This window comes from Pogona vitticeps, chromosome 4 (genome assembly GCF_051106095.1).
Source record: "Pogona vitticeps strain Pit_001003342236 chromosome 4, PviZW2.1, whole genome shotgun sequence".
Taxonomy (NCBI): domain Eukaryota; kingdom Metazoa; phylum Chordata; class Lepidosauria; order Squamata; family Agamidae; genus Pogona; species Pogona vitticeps.
In genome coordinates this window covers 238,085,528-238,105,424 of record NC_135786.1, presented here as the reverse complement: position 1 = coordinate 238,105,424, position 19,897 = coordinate 238,085,528, and the positions used below count along the sequence as shown (strand labels likewise).

At 50.6% G+C, this 19,897-nt stretch overlaps 1 protein-coding gene across 1 annotated transcript; it reads right to left on the bottom strand.

Annotated features, from left to right (window-relative positions):
• Positions 1-1,782: 1,782 nt before the first annotated feature.
• GFUS (GDP-L-fucose synthase) lies at positions 1,783-19,273 on the bottom strand. The gene is made up of 11 exons (XM_078392037.1): positions 19,147-19,273; positions 17,736-17,892; positions 14,334-14,448; positions 10,505-10,633; positions 9,618-9,691; positions 8,868-9,001; positions 6,905-6,969; positions 5,214-5,280; positions 4,616-4,695; positions 2,836-2,935; positions 1,783-1,975 (listed from the first exon to the last, which is right to left on the bottom strand). Exons 2-11 carry the CDS (start codon positions 17,879-17,881, stop codon positions 1,920-1,922), a joined length of 966 nt encoding a protein of 321 aa, XP_078248163.1. The 5' UTR covers positions 17,882-17,892; positions 19,147-19,273; the 3' UTR covers positions 1,783-1,919.
• Positions 19,274-19,897: the final 624 nt, after the last annotated feature.

Sequence of the window (19,897 nt, the reverse complement as noted above, 5' to 3'; positions counted from 1 at the left end):
GGTCCATGGGGTCATGAAGTCGGACACGACTAAACGACTAAACACACACACGCTGTTAATGATGGGTTTTAAAAGTGAGTTTTCATGAATCCTACCATGCTCTGGGTGTCTGAAATTCTGGAGGCAAAAAAATAAGCTGTTGGTAGATTCCAGAGTTCTTCTGTTGGTGAAATGGACCACATCAGTTTGAAATACGTTTATTGAAGTTTGGCAGTGTGTTTGAGGGGTCTTCTTGCCATCCAAGCTCCAAGGGGAAACACCAGCCCAGAGAGAGAGAGATAAGCTACAGATTTTTTTTTTTAAAAAATAAAGACTACCCCTTTCTCCCCTCCTAGTTTGCTACCTGAAAATAATGCTACTGGCTCTTGCCATTCAACTTTTTGCCACAGATGGTTTTCACTTATTACTTGCATAATGCTTTGCAAAACACTCTTAGGGGATAACTCAGATTTTGCCATGAAGATCACCAGGGAGATTTCCCCAGCAGTGCTACAGAAAACAATGACGACTTAAACATGAGGCCCAGAGCTGTGTGACCCCTGACATACGACTATTCTTTACATCTTGACCCTGGCAGTGTGCAATCTATAGGGCAGGAAATGATGGGGGCGCAGGTACTGAAGAGGCAAGCAGAATGTAGGTGTGTGCTGCCTCCATTATTAGTGCAGGTAAATCGCCACAGGTGTGATACAAGGAGATCTGCCAGCGGGATCTGAAGGCCTTAGGAATGGTCCTCAACAGATGGGAAACCTTGACCTCTGCGCATTCAGCCTGGAGGCAGGCATTGCGTCACAGCCTCTCCCAATTTGAAGAGACCCTTGTCCAGCAGGCCGAGGCCAAGAGGCAGTCATGAAACCAGCAAAATCAGGGAGCTGGACAGGGAACAGATTGTCTTCAGCGTGGAAGGGATGGTCACTCTCGAATGGGCCTTCTCAACCACGCTAGACGCTGTTCCAAGACCTCTATTGAGAGCACATTACCATCGTCTCTTGAGACTGAAGGATGCCTAACTTTAGCTGCCCCCAAGAAATATCCAGGATAGAGTCCCTCCTGAGGATAACGGAGGTGCCTTTTCCTTCCTGCTAACATCAGTGGATTCAAAACTGCAGTTAAGAGCCGTTTCTGCTCTAGAGGGAGTTTGAAAAAGCCTGGGGTCTCTCCAAGTTCCTTATTCTTGGTCGGGGTAGCACATGGCTATTGAGACACCCCCCCTTCCATTAAAATGGCTCTCATCCATCAGCTTTTGCAGTAGCGGTACCCCAACATGGAAGGGGATTTGGGCAAAAATGGCCCAAATTTTCTTCCTAGAAAGAGGCCACGGATGAAGGAAGTGTTGAGGATTCAACAGGGTAAACGGCAGAAGGGGTAGCCACGTTTGTCGGTGCAAGCATTACAGGTGAAAACAAAAATAAAAAGCAAAAAAACGGCATGGCACTTTGCAGGCTAACTCAGATGAACTCTCCACGAAAGCTCACAGTAAAAATATATATACTGTACATAAGTCTATAAGGTGCCACCGCCTTTTGGTCCATTAAAAGCTTTTTCTTTTTAATCAGTTTGCACCTCTCCTTCAACAGGTCATGATCGGCAAACGAGCTGAGCCCTTTTCACCCCCTTTTAAGACTCTGCCGCTCCTCCTCCAGAAAGAGTCCTCCAAGCCAGTCTCAGAAAGGGCCGGCTCAGAGAAACGGGGAGCAGCCCCGACATGCAGATGTGGTCCAGTGCTGCTTCCTCCGATACAGACCGCTCCCGGACCGTGCCCGAGTCAGGAAAATGCACTGCTTGTTGCATTCGAGTCCGTTTTTATTCCCCGTCTTTGCTCCAGCCAAAGAAAAGAAGAAGAAAAAGAACACCCTGAGTTTTGATCTGCAGGATGGCAGAGAGTAGCCGCCACCGTGGCCAGGCGGTGACCGCCAGGGTCATTTCCTGGCAAGGTCATAGTTGGCACAGAACCAGTCGCAGGTCTCCTTCACAGCTGCAGGGGGGGGGAGAGAGGAAGGGAGAGAGAAAGAGAGAGAGGCTCAGAGTCAAAGAAATCCATCTTAGCCAAGGGGATGCTTCTGAGGAAGGTCAGATGCTGCCTGAGGCCAAGTTTCCTGGAAGTTTCCTGGCCCGGGACTGGCTGAGCAGCAAACTGCCCTCTTTATATAGAGCTTGAGACACAATTGGCTCAATACAGGAGCGGAGCGGCAGCCGCTTTCTAAGGGCACGGAAATCCCGCCAGTCTTGGCACCAGTGCTGGAAACTGGCGAGAAAATGTCTACATTCCCTTGCAGAGTTAAGCCTGAACATGAGCAGGCCAGCCCTCCCAAGTCACAGAAAAAGAAACGAGGACGAGGCCAAATCCCCGAGGAATTTCAGTATGATGTCCTTGGTTTAGGTCTCTGGCTGTGTTTGGGAGTGGGATTCCCCACTGGGAGAAAAGCCGACCTGTGTAGCCTTGGGCAAGCTGAACAATCCCGGGGATTCCCCATCCCGACCTTGAGGAGAAGGGAAGGGGAACCTACTTCTGAGTAGTCTCTCTCTACCTGGGAAACCCTGAAAAGGATCACAAGTCAGAATTGACTTGTTAGCACACCAGGGATGAGATGGAAAATACACATAGGAGGCTCGAGCCTAGAAAAGGCCGTTTTTCTAGATAAAGGGTCCCAGAAACTGGCATCAGGTGCAGAATTCTGCGTCTTCACCTTAAAGAAAAATCCTGTGCCCTCGTAGGAGAGCAATTTTGCTTTTCTGAGGTCAAGCACCAAATGCCACAGGGCTCGGAAGGCCCGAAGGATCGCTTTTCTTTTCTCCTGGCGGCTGCCGCCGGGGCAAAATCCAAGCATTTCTTACCTTGCTCAAAGGGCGTGAACTTAAAATCCGGAAGGTATCGCTTCATCTTGCTGTTGCTGGCTGTTTTCTTGAACTGCCCGTCCGACTTGGTCGTGTCAAACTGGGAAGGAACTTAGGTTAAAGAAAAAGTAAGGAGGGGGAGAACCGAGAGCAGCCCCTGAAGCTGGAAGTTTTCTGCAAACCCATTTCACCTTTTAACGTTAATTATATTTCATTGACTTCTCATCCAGTTTTTTTTAGGGCAACCCTTGTAAAAAGGGTCTAAAACAAAACTGCCGAGCACGAAGCATAATGTAAGAAAAGACAGTTCAGGAAAATATGGGATCCAGCAAGAAATGAAAGAACCTCAAATTGTTTCACCTGGATTAAAGTATTTTTCAATGTCTTTTGCAGAAATCGACTCATGAGACAAGAGGAGAATGCAAAATGTTCTAAACAGACATATTTGGGGTGGTTTGCACCGGAGGCATTGCCAGAGGCAGAGCGGATCGCCAGCCGTCAGCTGCAGTCCTTCCCAGTGGAGTGGGGGGGGGCATCAGACATGGCTAGCCAGTGCAGTTCAGGACAATTCTTCCTCGTTTGATATTCTGGGTTATTCATATTTTCTTGGATCTCCTTATTTGATGCCCTTGTGCAGTTGTGGTGGGCTGTTTTAACCGTTGTTAGGTGGAGTGGGCCACCTGGGGCACCTCGCCCCACCTTGAAAAACTAAAGCCCCCCCCCAAAAAGAGAAAACTTATTTCACCTCCTAGAAGTGTTCCAAAATAATGTGTGCTTTTTTAAAGTTTAGGGGCTGGGGGGGATTTCCCCAAGAAATGTCAAAAATAAAAAGAGGAAGTGTCTATCCAGGAATGTTGTGTCCCCCCCCCCTTGAAGTGGCCATTTCTGAGCCATGGGGTCCTGGGGGGGGGGCTGAAATTAGTCAGAGGCCACAAAAGCCCACCAGCTCCTTTTCACCAGCCTTCCTCAACGTGGCTTCTTCCAGGCCTTCTGTAGCCCCCCCTCCCCATTATAAAGTGGAGAATTCGGATATATTAAGGAGGAGGGTGTCAGGCTTTGAAGCTGGAAGGCACTCTGATGGATCTTGGGAGTCCAGCCCCTGTCAAGAAGGCCCGGGGGGGGGAATCGAACACCCAACCTTTGCCTCCACAGCCAGAGACCTCAACCCCCCTCTACCCAGTCGTTAGGGCACACTACCAAGAATGCGACCCTCCTGCAGCTAAGAAAAAGGAGGAAGGGGGAAAAAGGATCTGTGGAAGGATGTCATTCAGATTAAGACTCGAGAAGTGACCCCCCCCCCCCAGTTCCATACAGCAGGAAGGGGTGGTTGTGGCCTGTGGGTTGCATGTAGACCCCAAACAGAGACCCTTCCCATGCCATCCCAGAACCTGGGAACAAATCTGAACAGGGGGTTCAGCCTTCTAAGGTCTGTGGAGGGACAAAACTGGCCCCGGTCCTTCAGAGATGGCTCCCTCCAGTTTTTACACCCTGCAGACATAATTATTCCTTCTTCGACCCGGCTCTTCTGCCTGGCAGGCTGGTATTTTTTTTCCCCAGAACCATGCAGTTAACCAGGGTCTTTTCCACGGTTAAAAAAGGGCCGCCTTAAAAGGGAAGCCTATCTGTTTGTTTGAAGCTGGAAGATGGGGAAGGAAGAAACCCTTGCCCAGCTAAACGTTCCCCGAAAACAAATCATTTTGAGTAAGAAGGGGAGTAGAGGACAAGGTACAAGCTGTCAGACGGCCCGTCCCCGTGAACGGGAAATCATTCTCAAAGATACAAGGAGCTCGCTTTTGAAGTCCATGGCCTTCACGATGCACTCGGCCGCTTCCCGAATAGAGACCTCGTCTTCTTCTCCAACTGCACAGAAGTTTAAAACAGAACCATTACAACAAGCCGCCAACCAGCTCCCTGTCTTCTTACGGGCCAGACCAGCCACCCTACCTGGTTCTTCCTGCAGTGGCCTCTTGCCGGTCCCAAACTGGCCAGGGACACCCCCCACACACACAAACATACACTGAGAGGCATATAATGACCAAGCAGGGTCAGACAAAAGGCAGCAATGTGAGAAGCTGCACACACAAAAAAGAGGTGAAATCACATTTAATCCACATTAAGTCTCTCTGTTTGGCCCCCAAAGATCGAGGACAAAAATTGACACATGGACATGCTCCCTGCACATCCACCCAAGTTGCCCACCCGCCCCCACGTTCTAGAGCCAGCCCCATGTGCCAAGACCGAGACCCAGCATTTGAAAACGATGCCCGGGTCTCGAGCTTAACCCTCGTTTGGGGCCATTGGGCACTTGCGGGAGACGAGGGTGTGTGTGTGTGTGTGTGTATATGTGTTTGTGCAATTCATTCAGTGACACAGCTCACCTGACAAAATGATGGGTTCCACTTCATCATACTCCCTTAAGACCCACAGGAAGAGCCGAGCCAAATCCTGCAGGTGGAACAGAAACCACGTCATCTAAAAAACGGAGGCCTACCCACAGAGGAATTTGCTCTCTCCCCGTGCCCCGTAAGTCTTACCTACGGTTTGAGTCCCTGAGCAGTTTTCTGTCCCTGTGTTAAAAACCCCTCACTGCCTTGCCGTCTTCCATCATCCCACTGATAACCCGAATAATCCCAGCTCTCCGGAAACCAAAGCAGGGTAGCCATGTAAAAAGAAAACAAGAGTGTCTCCAGATCTGAGAGAGCAGGGAGTCAGGGCATCATAGGAGGCACGGCGGCAAGCATTTCCCAAATGAGCCAAGGGAATTTTTTTTAATGGCCCCAGGGGGATCACCATCCTTCCCCCCCTTCACCCATTTCCTCAGAGTAACAGCCTGTGGAGTGCAACACGGCTGGCGTAGGATCTTAGGGAAACCCTCTGAACTCTGAAACCCCTCATGAAATCCTCCACCGTTCAAAGAATCTGAATTGGTACCGTCCGCCACGACAGCTTGTGGTCGTGAGAAGTTTAACCGCATGCTGCGTGGCTGGAGATTCCTTCTGGGGACCGGAAGCTTGCCGGGCTCCCTCACCCTGTGCAGGAACGTGTGTCTCCGTTGCAGACGCACCCCAAATCCATGGCAACGGACAGCTGCCTGGTGCTATCAAGAGTTTTGTATTTTTGGTAACCTTCCTTCAAAAGTTACTTCACCCAACTCTTATCCCCAGAATGCTCCAGCCAGCCGGGCTGCTGATCGGACTGCTGATTCGGGGAAGCCGGCGTCCAAAAAAAAAAAAAAAGGGAATTCTTCTAAGCACTGGTTTAACTAACCGCCAAACAGAAGTCTTTGTGAGCTCTTTCAATCTAGATCCTGGAAACTCATGCGCTCGATGTTCCTTGGCGGAGCGGTGGTGCTAATCTTCCCAGGGATTCTGAACAAATACTTCTTAGTCTGGGTCCTTTCCAGGAGAAGGTAAAAGGTAAAAGTTCCCCTTGACAATTTTTGTCCAGTCGTGTCCGACTCTAGGGGGGTGGCACTCATCCCGCTCTTCAAGCCATAGAGCCAGCGTTTGTCCGAAGACAATCTTCCGTGGTCACATGGCCAGTGCGACTTAGACACGGAACACTGTTACCTTCCCACCGAGATGGTTACCTATTGATCTACTCGCATTTGCATGCTTTCGAACCGCTAGGTTGGCGGGAGCTGGGACAAGTGACGGGCGCTCACTCCGTCGCGTGGATTCGATCTTACGACTGCTTGGTCTTCTGACCCTGCAGCACAGGCTTCTGCGGTTTAGCCCGCAGCGCCACCACGTCCTTTCCAGGAGAAAGGTGGGGGTATAAATATTTTCATTAAATAAATAAATACTTTGCAGAGGAGCCTACCTGGCAAGGTTACCAAAAATACAAAACTCTTAAGGTGAGAAAGAAGAATAAGCTGCCTCCTAAGAACTACAGTGGAACTGAATGGGTAACTATTTTTAACCATGGTCTTTTTGCCTGCTTTGTTCATGGGACGGAAGAAAAAATCTAAATTCTCCCAGCGGTCCTGAACGGCTTCTACAGTTGCACCCACGTTTGGCACCCCGGTGGCTGCTCCCTCTTTCCCCCACGCCTCAGCCCTTGAGATTACCAGAGAGTAAATGAACTGCCTCCTGGGCTTTCCTGTCCCCCAGACTGTCAGAGGCGTGCCATTTTCTGCAGGACAAGGGAGAAAACGGACAATTAGAGGAGGGGAAAAAGTCTTCCTCGCCTGCATCCCCCTGAGATTCTGAGATTCCCCCTGCCTTAGCCTGTTCATGTACAGGAATCAAACAGGGCTTGATATACCCAGTTAATGAGCTAAATGCTTCCTCGTCTCATTCTCAACATGCCAAGAAGTTCCCTGCACCCGTCAGATGGAAAAATACTCTCCGCAGCTCACAACTGAGCTGCAGAGAGACCTTTGGGTAGTGCGGATGGCATATAAGTTAAATGAATAGACTGTTCTTCTATCGGAAAGAATGACTGCCGCCTGGGATCGCTGTTGGCTGGCTCTTAAGACCCAGAAGCACCAAATGGGTTGCTTGCATCTTTTGGGCCAATCAGCCCATCCTCTGGAGGCAGCTGCATGCATGCTTGCTTTACTGCACAGAAGGGGGAAGCCAAGGGTTTTGTGCAGAACCCCTCCCAGGAAACAGACACACAGAGACACAGACTCTCTCTCTCTCTCTCTCATCTTATTCTTGCACCACAGATTAAAACTTCTGTGGAATGGTCAGCAATTTTTGTACAGGCTGTCACACCCAGAATAATTGAAAGTGTCTACCTCCTGCTCCCCTTCCTCCCAATCCACACCTTCTCCCAACATAGTCCTCCCCAGATGTGTTCTTACTCTTGTGTTGGCTGAGCCCCCGGGAGCCATCCCTGAAAACAACAGGCATGCATGGGGGGGGGGAGAAAGAGCCGGGAGCAGAATCAATTCAGACAGTAGCAATGTTACGTTGAGCACTTAAGTCCACATGGCCTGTAAACCAACGTGGGCACCCACATTTTCTAGCCAGTGCAGGTAAGCACCTATCTGCATAGGTGCTGTGGAACTGGTGTCTAGAGATGACCTAGTCAAATCTTCATTCACCTTCCACATTATGACTGTAAAAGCTCAGCTGGGGGACCACAGGATACACAGTTAACAAAAAAGTGCATCTCCAAATGCTTAGCTCATTTCTCTCCAAAGTTGTTACTGCTGTTTAATCACTTTTCAATCTCTAACTCATTGCGTCTTCAAGGATGACTTGTTTTAACATTGTGAGATGCCTTTGGGTCTCCTCGCAGTGAGAAAGACGGCCCACCAATGACATCAAACAAGTAAATAAACAGACAGATAAATAAACTGAACCACCAGAACCGTTTTCCGTGTTTGGCATCACAGAGCAGGACTTCTAAATTAGACGGCAGGCTTATCAAGATAGCAGATCTGAAATAGAAGGTCTTATTCATTTTTTAAATATTTGTATATCTATGGTGGGTGGAGGGGGTGCCGTGGTGGTGAAGGACATTGATACCCCTTTAAGGCAAATAAATATATTAGATGGTTGTTGTGGGTTTTTCGGGCTCTTTGGTCGTGTTTTGAAGGTTGTTCTTTCTAATGTTTCGCCAGTCTCTGTGGCCATGGGCATCTTCAGAGGACAGGAGTATCGCTCTGTGCTCTGGTGCAGTTTGTTTGGGAGTTGAGTATTTATAGCTGTGGGATCAGCTTTTGTCCTTTTCAGGAGATGGGTGATTATGGTGATCAGCATGTTTTTGTTGTGGGTGTATTGTTGTGATAAGGAAGGAGAAGACTCTTTGCAATTTCTGTTTCAATAACATTCACATTTCTCTCTCTCTCCAATTAAAGCCATGTATCTCACATCTCAGTGATCTTAAACATATCCTGGGTCCACAGCATGATCTTATCAAAAGGGTTGCTCAAGGGGGTCATCTCAAAAATAGTGAGGATGATGGGGAAACAGGCGCCTCCAACCCGCTGCCGTAATCCAAGCTCAGCTCTCTTTCTCCCCCCCCCCCCCGCGGGCACCTGCCCAGGTGCTGGCTTCCGCTCGGCCCCACTCACTCACTCTTGGCCAGGTACACCTTGTGGATGAGGCCGGGCAGAACGTGACCATCCTCGATGTTGAAGTTGTCGTGAGGGCCAAAGACGTTGGTGGGAATGACGGCGGTGAAGCGGCAGCCGTGCTGTTCAAAGTATCCCCTGAGGGAAGAAAGGCCCACGAGTGAGGGGAAAGGTGCGTGGACAACGTCCCGGAGGAAGAGGGCATCCAAAAGAGTGACCCCCCCCCCCAAGCCAGAGGATGTGAAAAAATAGGGAAAAGTCCAAGCCCACGCCTTCCACGCAGAAGCCACGTCTAGCTCGCGGGGGGGGGGGTCTTCTCTCCCGAGCTCCCCTGGAGAGCATCTCTCAACCCAGGGACAGAACCATCAGCGGGCACAAACAGCAGGAGGTGGCTTTCAGACCGGCAGAGAGGCCCATCGCAAGAGCCGGTGGCTACTCCGCCCAAATCCTGAAGTCCAGGCAATGGACCTGTGTAGGTCTCGACTGCCATGCCTCTCTGGGGCCGTCGGGGAGAGGTAGCAAAGATAACCCCCTCATCTCCTAGCAGATGTTCTCCACCCGAGTTGCAGCCAGTTGGGGCTGAATACCAGATCCAGGCTCCCACAAACACACAGAAAAACGACAGCCATCATTAGGGTTTTTAGAAGCCAAGAACAGACCGAGACAAGAGAATGATTTCCAGAGGAATTAGCAAGTCTATGTCTTGGGAGGGAATGCTCTGTGAGAGGAGTAGAAAGCCAGAAAGGACACTTACCTGTTCTGGACATCAATCATCCTCTTGGCGTAAGAATACCCAAAATTTGAGCTGTGTGGAGGGCCGTTGTGTATCTGGAAAGAATGGTGGAGGACCGTTTTAGATTAGGGTCTGTGCCTCCTTGGCAGCCGATGGACTCAAGGACGCTCGGGGTCCCTCCCAGCTCTGCAGTTCTAAAATTATTATAAGCCTACGCAGGACGGGGTGGGTGCCCCCTGGGCCACCAAACCCATTTTTTATAGCCCGCCATTTTTATTTTCAACCAGAAATTATCTGTGGTACAAAGCATGACGGGAACATGATCCTGAAACAAGCCCAGTTTTAAAATTTTGGGGAGAAACGTTTGGCCCCAAAAAGTCCCCTTCTCCTCTCTAGGGGGTGTGGGAAGCAATTGGGCCAAATTCTGAGCTGGGGGAGGTGCTCAGTCACTTTGGAGCCCCAAAGACCCTCCTAAAATGTTTAATTCAGGTTTAATGTTTTGATTTGGCCACAAGAGGGAGCAAGTGGGCTTTTGCAGCAAAACCCACCCACCCCCTTCCGTGTTTTTATAAGAAATTGGGTGGAAGGCAGGCAGGCGTGCTTATCTGTCTCTTTGCACTACCATTCCCAGAATCCCCCAAGGTAGCACCGGAATTCTGGGAGCTGTAGTTTTTGTTTATTTGTTTGTTTTAATCCAGATGAGTTTTGCAAGAGATGATGCTTAAGCTACCCAACTGCATAGATCCCCTTTCGAAACCCAAGAGGAACTGGGTGTTTTGGGTGCCAGGAGCCCAGCATCATCTCAGAAAAATAACGACGACAGGACCCTAACCACGGCTTCTTCCATCGTGGTGGGAATTTACATTTACGTCTTGAGAATAAGGTTACAGACCGAGAGTCGCCTTTACCATGGTCTCGTCGATCGGGTAGGTGGTCTTATCCGGGAATATGCAGGTGGAGAGGCAGGAGACCACTTTCTGAACCCCGCACTCATAGGCCGAGTGCAAGACGTTGTCATTGATGTGGACGTTCCTCCGCTGCGTAAAGACAAACCGAGAGCAGGACATGTAAAACATTCTGGTCTCAGGTAGTTCCGGGGGACTACAAATGGTCATCAAGGAGGGTGCAGCTCTGCCTCGGTGAAATGAACATTCCAGCCCTGCCCTCCTCTTCCGTTTCAAGGTGTTTCGTTTTCATTTCACAGGGAAGTACAATTTTGTATTTCAAACTCTGGGTCCTTTTCTAGAACAAATGGGAGAAACACGTGGGAAAACATGCCAGAGGAGCCTCAAAGAGGCTACAGACACGGATTAAAAGATAAAAGCGCGGACTTCAGAGTGCGGAATACAGCATGCAGAAATCCATTTACATCTGCGGCACTAAGGGAACGTGCTAACAAAAACTTCCTACTTTTAAAACCAACACATAAACAGGTGACTGGGGGAAGCCAAGCTGGGGGATCTGTCATAGAAGAACCAGGATTGCACCTGCCAACGGAAGTTATTCTGCACCTGAGAAATGTGTGGCCAGACCGGGAGCTCGCTTGAGCTCTGGACCACAACAGAAATTCCAAGGTGCAGGATCTTTCCACGCTGAGTGCATTCATTTGAAATACAGTGGTGGCTCGCTTAACAACGATAATCCGTTCCAGGAAAATCGCTGTTAAGCAAAAACATTGTAAAGCGAAATTAAAAACCCCACTGAAACGCATTGAAAACCATTCAGTGCGTTCCAATGGGGTAAAAACTCACCGTCCAGCAAAGATCCTCCATACAAGCGGCCATTTTCGGTGCCTGTATAGCGAGGAATCCGTCCCTAAGCACAGCGGGGAACCATTTTAAGCACCCAGCAGCCATTTTGAAAACCCGACGATCAGCTGTTTTTGATCATTGTAAAGCGAAAATCGGTTCCCGAAGCAGGGAACCGATCATCGTTAAGCGAAATTCCCCCATTTAGACCATCGATTTGCAATTGCAATCACAAAAACATTGTTGTAAAGCGGATTCGTCATAATGCGGGACAATCGTTAAGCGGGGCACGGCTGTACTCCCAACGTGGCCCACCTCATGGGGATGTTTCGAGGAAAAACTGACTGTGGGGCCACTTCTTCAAGGGAGCCCCACAGGCCCCCTTGAGCTCATGAGAGGAAAGACAGAAAACTATAAATAAAATATAGGTCATCCTATTTATTAGCCTCCTTGCTGATCGTCAGGGCAGCTTTAGAGAAGAACCCAGTTCCCTCTGCTTCAGTGGGGATTACGGATCCGCTCCTTCTGATTGCAGGAGTGTTCTGCAGGTGGACGGTTCTCAATGAAAATGTTTTTGAATCAAAACACCAGCCTGCCTTAAATTGCAAATTTCACTATTTGCAACGCAGGCATCTTACGGCTGACCTGCCTAACGGGGCCTCTGAGACTCGACACGAACATGATGAACCCTTAAAACACACACTGTTGTGTCTTCTCGAGGATTCAAAACCCAATCCAATATAAATATTAATTAACAGTTCACAACGGTTCACCTGACAGCACTGGGAAAATAAACGGCTCACTTGGTACCTGCTGGTGATGGCAAGAGGGCACAGTCTGGAATGACAGACTCACAGACCTGTAGAGCCAAAAGGGACCCCCAGCGGTCATCAAGACCAACCCTCTGCCAGAGCAGGACACTCACAGCTACAGACGCTGACGCCGCCACCGCGGGACTTAGCCTCTCTTTGAAAGCTGAGGAGGAGAAATTCACCACCTTCTGAGCAAGTCTGCTAGCCGAGAAACAGTTCTTACTACCAACACGTTCTTCCTAACGTTTAAACAAAACCACTTTTCTTAAAACTTTGGTTCCTACCCTTGGGAGCCACAGAAAAGCTTGCGCCATCTTCCACTGTGGGAACCCTTCACATATTTGAAGGTGGCTATCCGAAGACCACTTCTCAGGGTTCAACGTACCTCCACGACTAATAAATACAATATTTATAACTAATGCATGTAATATTCTCAACATTCAGTCATTCAATCTCTCTCTTTCTCTCTCTCTCAAGGTAGTCTGGCTGATATTCTTTTTTCCCATACAAGAAATAAGGACTGTTTTGGGAAGCAGGTGTAGCTCAATGCTACAGAATCCCCTGCTGATGCAGAAAGTCCAATTTCTAGCATTTCCAACTATGGCAGGAAGAGATTTTTCTGCTTTAAACTCGGTGAAACCACTGCTGGTCAACAGAGAGATTACTGTATGTGATGGAAAGCCGTGGTCTGACTCAGAGTAAGGCCGATGCCTGCGTGAAGGGTAGGGGCATCATCCGCTCTAGCCAGCTATGCGCTTCCGGACGCAAGACCCAGAGTGCTCGCAGCCTCGCCTGCCAGCTGTGCAGCTGATCTCGGGATTAAGGGTGACGTGGCCACAGATCACGGATCTGGACTGCGCCCACAGGAGCAAACAAACCTCCAGCCTGCACGGAGCGACAGTGTTCTGTTCTGCGCCTCTCTCTCTCTCTCTCTCTCTGTATATATGTGTGTCTAGATAGTGGCGGGCCCACGGGTCAGTTCCGGGAGAGAAGAATGAAAGGAAACAACACTTGCAGCCTAACCCGGAACAGGGAATTAATCCCTTAGTGCCACACACAAGGAAGAGTAGCTGGAGTCGGAAAGGGTTGTGATTTATCCAACTTGGTTTGAACCGAAGGCATGCCGTTCTCCTCCACGGAAATGTGCGACTCAGCCCTCTGGCTGACAAACCACCCTTTTCCAAAATGCAAAACTTCAGGGTGAAGGCCAGATTTAAAGAGAAACCCAAGGGGCCCCCTTTTTATCACGGCACAGAAAAAAAAACAACAACAACGGGTGGGACTCCTTTAGATAAAAAGCGAAGATAAAAAGCACCCTGCCGATTAATCCATCCGTTCTGTCTTAATCCTGAATCACTGGCAACGTCACGATACTTTTTTGGACCACATAACTAGCTTTGCTCTTAGAACACCCAAACCCCACAGGAACGCACACCATCAATTCAGAATACGAGCACATCCAAATGTCCTGAAGCGGGCATCATATATGCAGAATTGGACTCAGTGTAGCACAGGCTGGCACCGTGGGTCGTGCGCAATGTATGAGTTTTCTTGGTATAGCAATTAATGCAAGTGACTCTTTAATTAATTTTAAGAGACATTAAAAACTACATAGGAAAAAAAGAAAACTCACATAGGTCAGACCCAGCCCCTTACTTCACCGTAAAAAAATTGGGGGGAGGGGAAGCAGGGGAGTTTGAAACGATAAGAGGGAGCCCCTCCCACAGATGCAGAAGTTGGACCGAGCCGGAGAAGGGCTGGATGGCACCCCCGTCCCTCCCCCAACCGTGTGCCCTCCAGATGTTTTGCACTTCCACACCCATCCAGCATGACCAAAGAAGCAGGGATTCTGATCGCTGTGCTCCGGAACATCTGGAGGGTAACGGGTGGGAGACCTCGGGGCTCCACTGAAGACATTTCTAGCCGCCTAGAGTGGTCTGGTAGTCCAGATAGGCGGGGTATAAATTAAATAAATAATAATAATAATAATTTCGGCTTTGGCTGCTTTTAGAAGAACAGAAACCACAGAGATCTGTGCGATCCTGATTTTGCACCGATCAACTGAGGAGCAGCTCAGGGGGGGAAGGGCGGAGAGAAGCCAGGTTTCCTCGCACCAGCACGCCTCCCCAAGCAGCAAGATCTCAAGAAGGGAGAGAGAGACGAGACCGGTGGCTTACCCAGAAGTCCAGATTGTACTTGATGTTCCTGAAGAGGCCCCCGACCATGGCTGCCAAGTGGATGACATGTGTGGGCTTGTGCTTCTCAAACAGGGCTTTAGTCTCTGCGGCGCTCCTAGAAAGGGGAGCAAAGGGAAAAAGTGGCGCGGCGCCTCGTTCCCCGGGGGCACCCCACCGATCGGACAATCCTGCAAGATGCCGGCCGATTTGCCTTGCCCTCCTCTCCTGTCTGCCTGCAAGCAGGCCTTGTGAAAGAAAGCCCACCCTCACCGAGCCCATGAATGAGTGACCTCCAAAATCACAATTCCCTAACAGGCCTGCTCAGCTCTTGCAAACTCAAGCCTGTGGCTTCCTTGATGGAGTCGATCCATCTCATATCTGACCTTCTTCTTCTCCTGCTGCCTTCCACCTTTCCCAGCATGAGGGGCTTTCCCGGAGAATCCTGCCTTCTCACGATGTGCCCAAAAGCAGGATGATTTCGGTTTCATCCTTTTTTGCTTCCAGAGAGAGTTCAGGCTTCATTGCATTTAGGACCCACCGTTTTGTCTTTCTGGCTGTCCAGGGTATCCGTAAAGCTCTTCTCCAGCATTGAATTTTAAAAGAATCATTCTTCCTCCCACCCCACCCCGGTCTGTCTTCATGGTCTAGTTTTCACATCCGTACACAGGAACTGAGAAGAGAGTGACACACCTTTACACGTGAAGAGTTCTGTAGCTCTTCTGTAGCCCTGATTTTTTTTTTTTGTCGTCTCATTGCTCCCAATAAAAAAAGGAGAGGGGAGACCCTCAAACACTGGGCCCTGAATTTTTCTCTGTGGTGCCACAGATCCATTATCTGGAGATCACGGAGGGACGTGCCAGACATTTAGCACTCAAAATCTCTGGCTGCCTCCAGCAGTGATAAGGAGCAAGGCAACCTCTGCATTTGTAACTATTGGGACTCAGAACCCATCGTCCTGGAAGAAGCAGGATGGATTAGGCCATTTGGTACGGTATCCTGTGGCCAGTCGGGGCCATGAAACCAAGAGGAAGTTGCCTTCTCCTGAACTAGACCGTTTCTCCCTTTCACCCTCCAAGGATCAACTCTGGCTGGGCAGCCGTGACTTTCTGGGTTTTCAGCCAGAATCTTTTTTCTAGCACAACGAGGAGATTCTAGTTCTTTTTTTTTTCCAGAAGATTCTCCCACCCAATTTCAGAATCAGACCAAATCAAGTGCATTCGGGGCCATGCGGTGGTTCTGCCCCTCTGCCCGCCTGCTCACTCCCTGTGACCAGTGACTTTGTGTGGCAAGCAGACAATACAACCTTGTGGTTCTTCACCTGACAGATTTCACAAAACCCAGTCGCCACCAACAGCTGAGCGCCCCGTGGATTAGTGCCTTCATTCCCTGCCAATGGCACCTGCTCAAATGACCCTCCACGCATTTCTCCGGCCCTGAATTGCGCAGGGGAATGACCCAGGCAAAGAAGTCCTGGGGAGTTTTTTGGTCCCTCCTAAATCTCTTGCCTTCAGGCTTCACTGGGTGATCTCTGACTCCCGAGTAGTCAACGGCTACCCAACTTGAACACCTGGGGCATTAGCTTCTGAATCTTATTTCGAATGACACCACTCCGTCCCTTGTGGACGGTTCACGGGATCCCCTTTTAAAAATCACCGTGGTTGAGGTCCGAGGTGCCTTCAACTGGAACTCCCCAAACAAGAGGTCTGTACAGGAGAAGGCAAATCTTCAGTTCCCCACGGCTTTGGCAAGCTCTGGAATTTCATCCCCAGCCATGGCACTCTTGTGCCTGAAAATGGCAATGAGCCGGTGGGCGGAAAAGCAAGCAGGACCAGGGCCTCTCATTAGGGGACTTTTCATTTTATCCCCCTTTGCTTAATGTTTGTACCATCCAGCCTGACAAGGTTTTCTGGAAAAAGTCTGGTCACTTTTTAATGATCCAAATGAAAGGGACGTGGTGGCGCTGCGGGTTAAGCCGCAGAAGCTTCTGTGCTGCAAGGTCGGAAGACCGGCAGTCATAAGATCGAATCCACACGACGGAGTGAGCTCCTGTCGCTTGTCCCAGCTCCTGCCAACCTAGCCGTTCAAAAGCATGTAAATGCAAGTAAATAAACAGGTACCACCTTGGTGGGAAGGTAATGGCATTCTGTGTCTAGTCGCGCTGGCCACGTGACCACGGAGGATTGTCTGCGGACAAAACGCTAGCTTTATGGGTTGGAAACAGAGATGAGCACCGCTGTCTAGAGCAGTGGTTCTTAACGTGGGCGATGATGCCTCCCAGGGGGTGATTTCATTTTTCAGGGGGGCGGTAGAACGAAAAGGGGCGGCGTGGGGGCGCTGGAGCAGAAGGGGGGCGGTAGGGGGGGCCCTGGAGCAAGCCACACCTGTGCAGATGGCTGCAGCCTTTTTACAGTGTGCATGAATATATATTTTCCTCCAATTTTAATTTAGTTTCAGACTTTTTGTCTTGAAATTTTTAGTTCCTGCATTTGTTTTTATGCCCTTTTTATATTTCTTTTTGAGTCTTAAAATTCACTTGCAACTAAATCATTAAATGTTACTTTTTGGGGGGCATTTCATTTTCTTGGAATTTAATTTTGTTTTCAGGGGTCATTGGATTTAAGTGTCTTAAATAAATAAATAAATAAATAAATAAATAAATAAATAAATAAATAAATAAATAAATAAATAAATAAATAAGATATCATCACCGTGGGGAGGGGGGCGATGATAACTTCCTCAATGGCTCAAGGGGGCGTTTCTTTCAAAAAGGTTAAGAACCACTGGTCTAGAGTTGGACACGACTGGACAAATTGTCAAGGGGAACCTTTAATGAAGGGTTACTAGCTGGAGAGCTCAGTCACTTAGGTCTCCTGTTGTGGAGCCAGAGGTTCGATTCCCCCCAGCACCCCTGTACATCCCAGAAGAGCCAGCCTGGGTGGCCTTGGGCCAGCTGCACCGTCTCAGAAATACCCCCAGAAGAAAGCCATGGGAAACCCCTTCTGGGTCTTCTCTACCTGGAAAAACCCTGGAAAGGTTCACCAGAAGTCAGAATTGACTTGGTGGCACATCATCATCATCATCATCATCATCATCATCATCATCATCATCATCAACAACAACAACAAACAAACAAACAAACAACAACAACAACAACAACAACAACAAAAGGTTATGACCCAACTCTGATTTTAGTTTTGTCTTGCAAGAGCAACACTGTTTTTAACCTACAAACAGCAAGGGCGATGGGTGTAGGGTCAGCCACAAAGCCGGCCGACTTGGCCCCCCTCCCAGAATCAGAACGGACCACCGCGCCCCTCTGGCTCAGCCAGGCTCCCCCAGCAGCTGCTGATCTGATCAGCAACCCCCCTCCCCAATTTTCCAGCACCCTTCAAATTCGCTCACGTCAAGTCAGCGTCCTTGGAGGAGAGAAAGATCCACTCTTCCTCCGGGCGCCCTTCCCCGTCCGCCACCACCTTCTCGATGGCCTTTCCCACGAGTCCGGAGCCGCCCGTCACCAGGATCCGCTTCGGCTTCGCCGGCTCGGCCATGAGGACTCAACCTGGAGGGCAGAAGCGTGCATTCAAGGCCCACAATACACCGCTGTGATGTGGCACGTTGTCCAGGACTTGACCCATTGCCCACGGCTCAAGAACCCCAACGCCTCTCCATTGGAGAGGTTCCTATTCAGTGCCACCCGGTCACTTCCCGGGGAGGTGGCCCTATTAAAGGAAGGACCTCCCAGATGTTCTGCCCCTAACAGGAAAAGCCAGCGCCGCCGTGACCCCGGCGTTGAAGGTTAAGGCTGTTTTGCAATGGTGTAGAGGAAGAACCGGACACGGGATTTCCCACGAATTGGAGGTCTGCAGACCAGCCGTCGGGACTTCGGGACGGGCTCCTGGCTCAGGACCAGGGAGATCCTGGCCAAACCCTAAACACCTGCCTGCTGCAAAAATCTATTTATTCAAGGAAGGCCACCTGACATGGGTCTTCTTTCCCGTTCAATGCTGGTGATTATTTTATACATAATCTTATTTTATGACATTTTATGCATTCACGCCCCTCTCCTCCAAAAGGCAGGGCACAAAAAAAAAAACAGGCTCGCCCTCCTCCTCTTTGCTGTGTGCGACAACCCTGCGAGGAAGGCTCAAGCACCTGGCTGGAGGGGTCGACCCCCCCCCCCCCGATTCCTGTTTCATCAGGATGCCCTTCGTGACTCCGCCCGGGGCCCTTCCTCAAAGAGGCCCAGACCTCCAGATGTTTGGCCTTCCAGATGTTCCAGGCCTTGTTCTGTGCCCCCCCCCAAGTTCCTCCCAATGGAGGGCCACTCCTGGTGACTCTAAGAGGATTTGGGGGGGGGAAGGATGAGAGGGGTCCAGGAAAGGGTGTGTTAGCCCGGCCACCCCCCCCACCACCTCCAGGGGTTTCCAGTGGCCAAGCAGCGGGATTCGAACCCGGCTCTCCGGTCGGTCCACCGTCCGGGGGGGGGATTTGGGGTCGGGCGGCAGCGCCCCTCCTCCCGCAACAGCTGGGAAGGGGGCGGGAACCTCTGGAGGGGGGGCACCTCTCGGGGTCTCCGCCAGGGCGAAGGCAGGGGGGGCCCCCGCGGGCCAGGTCTCCGCCCCGGGGAGGCTGCGGGCGAGCGGGCGGGCGCTTCCGAAAGGGGGACCCGCGCAGAGTCCGCCCCTGCGCAGGGAGGGAGGGACGGCGCCCTCCCCTCTCCCCTCCCCTACCCCCCCCAGCCCCTCCGGTCCCAGCCAGACGCGGAGCCCCACCGCCTGCCTGCCTGCCTGTTCCGCGGGGGGGGGGCGCGCACCGCGCAAGGAAGGCGCCCCAGCCACCGCCGCCGCCGCCGCTCCAAGCTCGCCCGGCCGGGTCTCGGCCCGCCTCCGCCGCCGCCGCCTCCGCCTCCTCCTGGGCCGGGCGCTTCCTGCCAGCCAGCGTCGCCCCAAAGGCCGGCCTCCTGGACCTCCTCCTCCTCCTCCTCCTCCTCCTGATGCCCGGCTCTGCCTGGGAAATGGAGTCCGCCTCGCCCGCTCCGCGCCCCGATCCGCGCTCCGCTCCGGGGAGGGAAAGGCAGGTGCTCCGGGTGCCCAAGCGCGGGCGGCGGGGGGCGGGGGGGGGAACCCTCGGCCCAGGTGTTCGCTTTCCCTTCCCTCCCCCCCCCAAAATATCTTAGGCCACAGGGACTCTGAGCATGGGCAGAGTGCTTTCTCTCCCTCTTTTCTACCCCCCCCCCGCTTCGGTGGGGCTTCCAACCCGCGGAGGGGGGGGGTCTTGCTCTTCTATTTACAATATTTATTTATTTATTTATTTATTTATTTATTTATTTATTTATTTATTTGATTGATTTTTACCCCGCCCCTCTAGACAATGTCTACTCGGGGCGGCTTACATAGATAAAAACACAAACAATGTATCATATATAAAATCATCAAAAGTACCATTATAACAATTAGTTACATACAACACAATATTGTACCAAGATGGCATCACTCAGGAGAAAAAATAATAATAAACAAAGAAATCACTTAATTCTAAAAGGAGGTTTCCCCCTCTCCCTTTCT